Below are 11,333 nucleotides of genomic sequence, written 5' to 3'. Positions count from 1 at the left end.
TGGCAGAAGTGCATAATCCTTAGTGAAAAATTAACAATTTGATCATTTGCAAAAAAAAAACTAACAATTTGACGAAATGTTGTACCTCTGTTTTATAATCAGTGTCATTCTAACTTTTTTTCTTGTTACACAAAAAAATATTATTATACAATTTCAATGTAAATTATATTTATTTTCAATTAAAAATTAATTATAAACTACACTGATTTTATAAATAATTTTATTTATTTCAAAATCGATTGGTCAGAAATGTATAATTAATAACAACTTACATATATTTTCGTCATTTTTTTAATTTGTGTAAAAAATATCAAAATCACATTTATTTAGAAACAGAGAGAATATTAATTTATATATATTGTTAAGTTAGAAAAATTACTAACATAAACTCAATTAGTGATAATTGAACTATTCCATCTATTTTACATTATTTAAAATTATTTTCACTTCCGATATGCAAGCTTTTGTTTCTAATATATATATATATCATTTTTTACATAATTATATCTAAAATGTTTTTAGAAACAATGATATTAGACAAATTTATGTTGTTATTAAATGTTTTTTTTTGCTATTAAATGTTAATATCTAAAAATGTTTGCTACTAGCTAGTAAACAATGAAAATGTTAAAAGCAATCAAGAAAATCGCTAAGACGGTCTAAGTTTTTGTCCTATAAATCGTAATATTTGTGAAAAAAATCTTTAAATCATATTTCTTACTTTATCATATATTTAAATTACCACGTAAACTAGAGGATATTTCCGAATAAACCTAATTCCTTTATGATGAACAAAAAAACTATACTGTTACATTGTATCATTCTTATAGTTGATGGTGTGTGGGGTTTGTGTACACGTTTCAGCTTTTCGAATGGAAATTTGTATACATTATGAGTGCCTATCTTTATATATTCTTGGCTTTATATAAAAAGTTCCGTATTTGAATAACTATTAAGTATTGACCAAAAATGTCAACAGCTAAGTAAGTTGACAGGTAAAAAGAGCAATGTGTCATGTGGGATTATAGTGTAAGACTTGTAAATTCAATACAGCCACTTTGACTCGCAAAGATGTGTCTTTGTGCATTGTGCTCTGTAGGTAGTGTAGGTGTTAGGTTCAACTACCATTTCCTTAACCGAAGGTTTATGTTACGTTTATTGATCGACGTTTTATCAAAATTAATACTGTTGAATGTCTTTAATTAGGTCTCACTCTCCCTCCATTGGTAAACTTATGACCTTTCAGACATTAGTTTTTCATGTGTGAAAATGTAAAGTAGTTTTTGTAATACTCCGTCTGCCTGCAGCCTGCGGATAATGGTCTTTCCATATCTACTCACGCGGTCTGTAATACCTATTCCAGGCAAAAAGCAATATATTAATTTTTTAAGAAATTATGCATACTTATTTACCGATTCTGCAATCATTACTCCAAATCAAAATGTTTAACTTTAATTTTTTTTATAAATGTATGACCAAAAAATAAGTGGAATTAGATAATTAAATCAATTTTTAAACCATTCTACATACACCACAAACTGAGATGTCCCAATCACTCTTTTCGTAGAACACAACATCAGAATTACATCCCAAAATCGTAATCCATATTAGTGTGAACAGAGACATAACTCTACACTCGTCTAGGTTGAGCTCTAATTTTACTTGTAACATTCCAACTATCCACAACTAATAGATTTCTCAGTCCACAAACTCCCTTTTATATAAGGGGAGATATGTTAATTTCTGGAGACTACAAATATTTTTTACTAATTCTACAATCACTACATAATATTTCATGCTTTGACTTCATTTACACAATGCTGTGAATAACTTTCTAATAGATTATCCATCTTTTGTTACTCCATCTACCTACGTCAACTCTAATTTTTTTTTGCAAATATGTGATTGAAAATATAATGCACTTCGGCGATGTGTATTAATAAATTAGCGTATCAAATCAAGTAATTTATTAAGAAACTTCACTACATACCACAATTTTTGTCTTATAATGTGTTAAGAAAGATGCACACATGAGAATCATCAAATGATGCATTACCACTTGCTTCATTCCAAACTTTTTACATCCAAGATTCCGAAAAAGAAACACAAAAACATAAAAATACAAAAAAGCCAATGTACAAAGTATATATATTGCTATGTACACTTTCTCTTTGGCAAAAACATCTACACACGATCCATCTTTCACGGAGGAATTGGCTTCATATTACGGATTCTCATATACGTCAAAAACTGTGAAGGCAACTCTGCAAGAAGCGCTTGTACTACAGAAATCTCTCCATCTGCAACGCAACACAACACAACGCACTCATTAAAACCAAGCCACCAAGCCAAAAAAAAACTAACCTTCTCACACGGTTAAATTCAAGAACCAAACAAAAACTCACGTTGCACGTCTCGTAGCGCCACAAACTGAACGATATCTCGTGAAGCTAATCTCCCCGTCGAGCTCTCCAACCTGTCTCCTCTATCTGCGTCTAGTATCTAAAACACCCCAACCAAACACACAAACAAAACACAGTTTACACAAAAAGATCATTATGATAGTTGTAAGAATCTTTAAAAGTATCTTTGTGTACCTCCATCTCTTTAAAATCGGCTCCTCCAACTCCTACAATGAGGATTGATAACGGCAAATCAGATGCACTGACCAAAGCGTCTTTTGTTTCTTGAAGATCTGTTATAACACCATCCTGAAACAATGTTTGATTTTTGTTATGTTATGCCTATTTGATGATGATTGTTTGATATTATTATGTATTACTACTCACTGTGATGATTAGTAAGACGTAGTATCTCCGTGAGCCTTGAGCTAGAGACTGGCTAGCTATCGTCGCAGCTGAGTTTATCACCGGACCAAAGAGGGTAGGTCCTGCCAGAGAGACGTTGAAGAGCGCACTTGTATATGAAGTCAGGATTCCTTGAACCCCATCCACCTGAGAGAGATATAGAGAGTAAGAAAAACAAATGATATGTGAATCCGAATAATCAAAGTTCTAATTAGGCCTGCAGTATCGGTTTGGTTTTTGGTTAGTTTGGTTTAACATAAATCTTGTGGAATTATCCCTAAATAAATTTTGGTTCCGTATTCGGCTAATTTGATTAGTTCGGTTTGAAATTTAGTTAGTTCGGTTCAGGTATTTGGTATGGATTGAGTACAAAACTATTTTTTTTTTATAGAGAAAACCAAAGTAACCGAATGCCAGACCAAACCAAAAACTGATTTAAAAAAAAACTACAAAATCTAACCGAAATGTTGGTTTGGTTCGGTTCAAAATCTCAGGCCTAGTTCTAATACTAAAGAGACAGCACACTGAGTTTGTTTTTACCTCACAGTATGAAGAACTGCTTCCATTGAGGTTAAAGCAATGCGAAACTGGACCATCTATAGGACGAGCTCCAAACCCCCAAGCAGGGAAGCGTTTGTCCGAGTCATAGAACTGCAACACTTCTCCAAGATCCACTATAGCCTAAGTTCAAAAAAAAAAAAGAACATGATCAGTTTTTTAGTCAGAGTCACTGCTAATTAACAAAATGGAATAAAACACTGAATCCTCACTCTTTGGTAGGCATTTAATCGTCCTGAAGGATCAACGTAGTGCAGAGAATCAGGGAGGCGCGGATTGCCATTCGAAGCTGAAAAAGGACAATAGAAATGTTTACAATTACAAACATATTGACTCAAAAAGTTTTTAGGATCACTGCCTAACCTACCTGTGAAATCGATTGCTACCATGAAGCTTAGTTCAAACCCGGATGCCAAGTATTCAAGGAATGTGTGCTGAACAGTCTCTGTAAACTTCTCCACAAAAAGCTGGCTCTTTAATACCTGAGATAGAGAGAGATATTCAATCAGATAACTTACAAGAGAAGGCAAAAAGTACTATTAGTTCATACCTTGTTTTGTCCAGCACCGGTAGGCAGAGATAAATTGATTCCTTGGCCAGCCAAATGAAGTTTTTCCAAGTCTGCAAGCGATTTTTGAACTTTTCTGTACACACAAAATAGATAAGTGATTATGTCAGCTAACAGCTTTTCTAATAAGGCACACTCCAAGATGAGATAGACTGAGCTCTAAGGTTACCCGATAAGACTGTGTTTGCCATTGGAATTGAAGTCTGAGCAATCTATTATCAGTGGACTGTCCTGCAGGATTATAGAAACAAAATGAGACATCTCCGATAGAGAAAGAGACTTTATATTCATTCAGTCCATAAGAATCCTCATATACCTTACTCCCAACTTGTTGAACACTTAGAGAGAGTGGTTTCCAAATAGGGTTAAGATTGTTCTTCAGGACTTCTGTTTTAGACACTGGGATTGGAGTTCCGTGCTCCACAATCTTTGATACCACCAAAAAGGGATCCTAAAGATGAGCAAAAGAGAGATAAAGAGTCAACTTATAGTCACGTCTGTAATCTGTTTTAGTAGAAATGGCGCAGAGAATATAAAACTTACACTTTTTGAGAAAAGATCTTTAGATTCCAAATTCGAACATCTGAATACTATCTCTGTTGTAATCTTAGAAGCAAGGCACTCCTCAGCATGGACAATAAGCTTTCCATGGCGAGGCTGAGACTGTGCGGCGAATCCTTCTTTACGCTTTAGCTCTAATGGAATCGTCCTAGTTGATTTTGTGACTATCTGCATGGTCGAAAAGAGTAATCATAATAAGCTATTTTTAAGTCCACATATATTTGCAATGACAATATTTGGTGAATAAAATAAGAAAAGGATAGCATTCAAGCAAGTTGATGATACCTCAGACAATGCACATGTTGCCTCACCGAGAAACTGCTGATCATCAAGTTTCAGCATCTGATAAAAAAAAGAAGTAAATCTTCATTAGTAAGAGATGAAGATATAGATGTATCGGATTAGTAGTTACCTCCTCTCTTGAGTTTTGATACTGAGTGTCAACATCATACACACGAAACCTAACAACCAACAAGAACGAGTTCATATACTTTCAGGGTAAAGGTATTTAAAATAACTCTGTCCTCAGTTTTACATATGAGATTAAGAGATGAGAAGCTTACAACAATGTCTGCACAGTCTCGAAATGATAAGCGAGTGTAAATTTCTTGATCCATTTCGGAGCTAAGGAGTTCAAAACCACTTCGGTGCGGAACACTTCGGAGAGTGTTTCATCTTTTTCCTTCTTATAGACCACCACCATAGGATCACTCTGCGAATTAAAAAAATGTCATAAATTTCAGAAGAATGTAGACAAAATGGACTTCACCAACTGTCTATGGTTTCAAGGTGTTTTATAGGGAACTAGTTTTTGGGCGAGCGCATAGACCAATTCTTTTTTGACGTCTCTTAGAACAATTGTTTCGTTTATGCTCGATCTAGGCCGATTTTTAGAACACTGTTTCGTTTCAAGAGATAGTCCAGAATGTTTTTGTTCTCTAACACCATCACTTGATAAACACAGAGTTGTGAGGCAGTTTCATAGATACACACTGCCTTCAGCTAAACCTCAAGTTCAACCATCAAAAGATACAATTTTGGAATCACAACAAACCTTGGAGAGCACGTCACGGTCTCGCAAATTAGAGGCAGAAAACGATAGCTGCCCAAAAAAAAAAATTCACTTAAAACTTCCTTTAAATACAAAGAAAACTAAAAACTTCGATAAAAAAGAAGAGAGGGGAACCTCGATCTGAGAGAAGAGACCGTTGAAACCACGAGACTTGAGATAGTAATCAACGGCGTCGTTGGTAGTGGAGGTGGAGGGAGCAGCTCCACTAACGCTGGCTATAGCGCCAGCTCCGGAGGAGACATCTTCGGAGAAGCAGTTACCCATCAGAGATAAAATCTAGTTACCGGACAAAGAAACGGATGTGTTGATTGATGATGATCAGAAGCTAATAAAACCTAAATCGAACAAAAAGAGAGAAATGTTCTTTTTTTAGGACAAAGGAAGAAGAAGAAGATTCAGACAGATGATGGTAGTAAAATGGGACCCACTTGTCCAGCTCGACTTTTCTATTGGATTGACTGGTGTGGCTCGTTACCCCTTTTATAGGCTTCTAAAAAGAAAATTTAAACCGAGTTTTTCATTTAATTAATATTGACTTTATTCACGAAATGTCCAAGAAACCTTCATCAATTTTCTTAGAAAATTCTTGTTTAAAAAAATCTTTTAGTACGCGTCTTTTGTCAGATTTTTATATTAATGGAAAATATTACTTTTAGCCAGTAAACTAAAATACTAAACGACACAAAATATGTGACCAAAAAAAAAAACCTTTAATTTAAACGTTAAGTTTTTGTTATAAAATTGATTAGTTTAGAAGCTGCCAATGCCATGACCCATGTTATTAGGTTTTGATAACTATGATCTAATAGTTAAATTACTAGTTGATTTAACGATGCTTCTTTTAATCATGTGTTGGCAATACAATATTGTTACAAACATTCGTTTTTTTTCTTTTTTAAAAGAGACATATTGTTGTCTTTTACAGCAATCGAATCACTGTTAATTATGACTTGTGAGTACTTATCATAGGCCGGTCAATATACATATCAAGTAGAAAAACTGATTTCCATCTAAAATATTCCTATATAATAATACAAATTGTTATTAATATTTGGGTCAATAATTTTATAGTTAAAACTATTTATAGCTGGCATTTTTATCCTTTTAGACTAACTGGATATAGCGATTACAATTTCACAGAAATATTAGAGAAATTTTCAGACAACAGTAAAGATGTTGCTTTGGAGAAACAGACCACAAGCTGTTGCTATTGGCGTAACTATTGAGGAAATAGTGATGGACTTTCACGTCAGAATATTTAACACATTTGGATTATTACTTGGAGACCGTGAGTTTACCACAAAGTCGTGAGTTTACCCACAATTCAGAAATTTTGAGGAAACGATTCACATAGAATATATAATATTATTATTAAAGTTGTCTCGAATTTGTTTTTTTTGTTATGAATTTGTTTTTTTTTTCGTTAAAAGTTTAACATTATGATCCGCGTGACACAACCACCAACATCCAGAAAGCTGCTATAAGCTGACGGGACCATTGACACACAAAGAAGAGAAAGCAGGACCAGAACCTAAGTGAATTTCGTAAGCTAACAAAGGTAAATACAATAGGAAGGGAGAAGAAAGGGAGAGCTCAAGGAAATTGTTTTTTCTTTTAAATGGAGAAAAATAAGAAAAGGAAAAAATGTCCAAAAAAGCTTCTTTAAAATTAAAAAGAGAGGAGAAAACAAAACAGAAAAACCAAAGAAAATGTTAATTGCAATGCAAATGCTCAATAATGCACATAGTGGGAGACTTATGCCCCCCCAAGAGAAAACTTAAAACCAAAGTAAAGTCTTTTGTCTACCAAGTACCAATAGGACCTTATGCCAGTTCATCTTTACAGTTAATAATCATTCTTCATTCCTGGTCTGAATATTGTGTTTAGAGCTATTGAGGTTATGTACTTAAATAGCAGATCCCAATTATATCAAACACTATATACTAGAATAAATGTTTTAGAAAATCTTGTAATAGAAGAGTAGGTTTATTAATTTCATATCCCAATCGGAATTGCATTTCAAGTTGCACTTCTGAATAGGGATTTGAAGAAGTTTTGATGGTTTAGAGAAAATTAAAAAAAAAAAAAAACTTAATATTATAGCCTTTTAACATAGAGGAAACGAACTGGAGACTCTACCTTTTATGTCTTCCTCCCATTCTTGCCAGTGCGTGCACCAGTTCGCATCCATGCTTCTCCACCACGCACACAAGTTTTCCAGATCCTGCAAAGAGGTTTTCATCATCATCATCAAACCGTTTCTCACCTGAATCGAAACAATGTTTTAGTGCGTACACGAGAGTTAACAGAGGTCCTCTCTGTCAAGCCAGTTTTAAGATGTTTGATTATAGGTTGTGGTTGTATCCGCTGTTTGGTGGTAATAAGACTGATTCATCGCATTCCAATCTCCTGTTGCAGCATATGCTTGGCTTGCAGCATAGGCCTGGCTAGCAGCATTCCAATCAGTTGTCTTAGGAGCCCCTGGAATAGAACCTTGCGCTACAGCTTGTTGACTGTATGCACCAGCTTGAGCACCATATTGAGGCGTGTATCCAACAGCCTGGGCACCATACTGCGTTGTGTATCCAAGAGCTTGAGCATGTGGTTGCGTTGTGTATCCAGCAGCTTCACCATATGGTTGCTGAGCGTACCCAGCTGCTACATCTGGGGGTTGCTGAACGTATCCAGTTGCTGCATCATAGGATTGCTGAGCGTATCCAGTTGTTGCATCATAGGGTTGCTGCGCGTACCCAGTTGTTGCATCATAGGGTTGCTGAGCGTACCCAGTTGATGCAGTTTGCTGAGCGTATCCAGTTGTTGCAGCATGGGGTTGCTGAGCATACCCATTTGACGCAGTTTGCTGAGCGTATCCAGTTGTTGCAGCATGGGGTTGCTGAGCGTACCCAGTTGCTGCAGAATAGGGTTGCTGAGCGTACGCAGTTTCATGGGGTTGTTGAATATATCCGGGTCCACCAGCATAGAGTTGCGTATGTTGCTGTGGTGGGTAACTAACTGCTCCAGCATATGATTCTGTACTTTTTCCCACACTCCCAGGCTGTGAATGAGTGGTGGTATAGTTACCGGTTATGGCCTGAGGTTTGTATGCGTAATCAGTTGCTCCGGCAGCTAGTTGTGGGGATTCACCATGTGCCGGTGTAGGATAGCCAGCTGTCTGAGTATGAGATTGAGCAACATTAACTGCCTGCATTGACACTGCAGATGCTTCTGGGTGATAATAGGTCCCAGCAAGGGTCTCATGCTGCTGACTAGTTTCCCCTTCCTTTTGTGACGCTGAAGTATAGAGCTCACTTCTATACACACTCCCGTTAGCTGCAGATGCAGAAGAAGGCTCATTCCCAGGTAATGTCGAAAGGTAATACTTCTTATCGGAATAAGGTGAAGTAAATTGATCCTTCTCAGATGGCGGCGGTGCCGGATGATATTCATTTTCTGAGGCCAAGGACTCTGGAGCAGTTCCATATCTGTCACAGTAAAACAAAAAGCCCTATGATTACACATTCATATATAGGTAACTGCTAAGCCAGAAAACAGAAACAACATTATAATCTGCAAGATAAAAGACTAGAGTTGTCGGCCGTCTGTAATATTTGTTAATAGCATAGTTATCAATTGTTAAAAAGATGAGTCTAGTATAGTTCTCAGTTTGATATATGCTGGTAAACCTCTGATGACTACAAATATCAAGTCTTAACTGAAAGTAATGAAATTTGCTTCCTAGTTGTGGGAAGATAAATGTCCAAGATACCATGCAATACAAAACAGGAAGATAAACCATTGAATTACCGACCAAAGGACTAGTAAAAAACCACTACAGACATTAGTTAGTTACCTCCGGATATTAGATAAAATGGTTAGGTATTTGAGCTGAGGGTCTTGTATAGATGAGCGTGAAGGGTCTCCTAGCAACCGTGGCTGCTGACTTTCTGCAGGAGAATAAGGCTGATCCAAATTCGACAGATACCCTCTTTCTCTCAAAGGGGTTGTGTAGCCATCTTGTCTGGAGTAGCTATGTTGTAGCAGATGTGAGCGGGCAGACAGAGGATCTAAAACCGAAGAAGCCTTTTTAAGTTGTGTAGCAGCGATGAACCGTTCCTCAAAAGATAGCTCCCTCGATGAAGCTGAGGCTCTGAATCTGTGAGGTAATGCATCGAGCTGTGGAGCAGCAAATGAGCGAAATAGTGATAGCAAAGACATCACCTGCAAGCAACCCATGATCAATTTTATCAAGAAACATCGTAATTTACAATACAATAGGTAAGTCTAGCACTTTTAAAGATAGTGTTGTAAATATCAATGTTGTTCCGCCTAGTCAGCAAATCAGACCTAAACAAAACAAGTTTTCAAACAAAAAATCGGTATAGACGCTCAAAGAATCGGTTTTAGATCCTGTCTCCAACCCCACTGCATAATTTACTGCAAAATGGAGTGGAAAATGCAATCATGAACAAACAAAAAAGGCATTATTCATGACTGCATTTTCCAATCCATTTTTGCATATTGCAGTAAATTATGCAGTGGGGTTGGAGATGCTATATGCCAAACAGAGGGTCTAAAACCAATTGTTTGAGTGTCTAAAGAGCTCAAACAATCGGATTTCTTGAAAATGGGTTTGGAAATGCTCTAAAGAGCTCAAATAGTCTCGTATTAAGCGCCTAACTAGGGCCTAGCTATTTCTTGAACATTGGTAAGTATCAAAGGAAGAGTGTATTATTACTTGGTGAGGAGCAAGCTCTTGATTAAACTTGCCGCCTTTGTAATTCTCATAGATAGCAGACTTGAAAGTACTTTCCGGCAAGGGATAACAGTTGTCAACAATTCTAAATCCAACCTGCCAAAGATTCAATACTCAAAAAGTTCAATTCATTTCTCACAGTAATAACAATAACAATTATTATTATTACTAATACCTGAGCAGGATACTTCCTATCAAAAGCATCAGGTTCAATATCCAACATGCCACCAACACTAGCCTCATACACACCATACAGAAGCCTCTTCTCAAAGTCATACAAAAACAGCTTCATCCCCGGCCTGATCCGCTCCACCACTCCTTTCCCGCCTCTCGGGATCCCGAAAACGCGGTAACGGAAGCAATCGGATTTGGTTCTTCCGTTACACATGAAGATGTACCCAGGCAGCTGTTCGATCCGTTTCTCTAATCCGACGGATGAGGAGTTCCCGTAGAGAGCCACGAGAGAAGCTCTGTTGGCGGCGTTGGCTTGTTCGCCTCCGTCGTCTGAGAAGTCCATCTCCGTCTCCATAGCCTCCGCCATCGCCATTGTGTATTATATTCACTGTCACCGAAGAGAATAGATGAGGCGACTTAAAAGCGATTGATGTTTGAATCAAATCTTAATGGGATCGAGAATTGACGTACCGGTGAAGTTATGTAGGCGATTTAGAAACCCTAGGGGGGAGGGGGGATGATTGGATTCGGATCAGGTGCTCAAGGAGATCCCGATAACTTCCAAGTGCGAATCTGTAGAAGGTTTGTTCATGAAAGATGATTTCGTTCGATAACATAAACGAAAGGGAGCTCGCGTGGTAAATATGGAAGAGATATGGGCCGAGATCTAATGGGCCTTTATGGATTAATGTCGGCCCATTCAACTAACGGATCCATCACACTATCTGAAGAAGCAATGACAGATTGCGTGAGTTAGGTCCCTTTGTACACAAGATTAGCGTTTAGGTGAATTATTCGGAATTTAGGCAGAATGAGATGTTAACAAATTATTAATTTATT

General features: G+C 36.8%; 1 protein-coding gene across 1 annotated transcript; it reads right to left on the bottom strand.

The window, feature by feature from the left end:
* Nucleotides 1–2,035: 2,035 nt before the first annotated feature.
* Nucleotides 2,036–11,102, bottom strand: LOC108807840 (uncharacterized). The gene is given in 23 exon segments (XM_056986967.1): nucleotides 2,036–2,300; nucleotides 2,406–2,502; nucleotides 2,598–2,711; nucleotides 2,790–2,954; nucleotides 3,348–3,488; nucleotides 3,578–3,654; nucleotides 3,733–3,847; nucleotides 3,916–4,009; nucleotides 4,103–4,164; nucleotides 4,250–4,384; nucleotides 4,477–4,662; nucleotides 4,780–4,836; nucleotides 4,907–4,955; nucleotides 5,058–5,206; nucleotides 5,549–5,596; nucleotides 5,681–5,842; nucleotides 7,712–7,790; nucleotides 7,845–7,975; nucleotides 8,088–9,048; nucleotides 9,417–9,784; nucleotides 10,302–10,415; nucleotides 10,495–10,881; nucleotides 10,965–11,102. Coding segments are annotated over 22 exon segments (3,774 nt in total). The 5' UTR covers nucleotides 10,867–10,881; nucleotides 10,965–11,102; the 3' UTR covers nucleotides 2,036–2,202.
* Nucleotides 11,103–11,333: the final 231 nt, after the last annotated feature.

The sequence above is a fragment of the Raphanus sativus genome, chromosome 6, assembly GCF_000801105.2.
Source record: "Raphanus sativus cultivar WK10039 chromosome 6, ASM80110v3, whole genome shotgun sequence".
NCBI lineage: Eukaryota > Viridiplantae > Streptophyta > Magnoliopsida > Brassicales > Brassicaceae > Raphanus > Raphanus sativus.
This window is presented reverse-complemented; position numbering and strand designations above follow the sequence as displayed.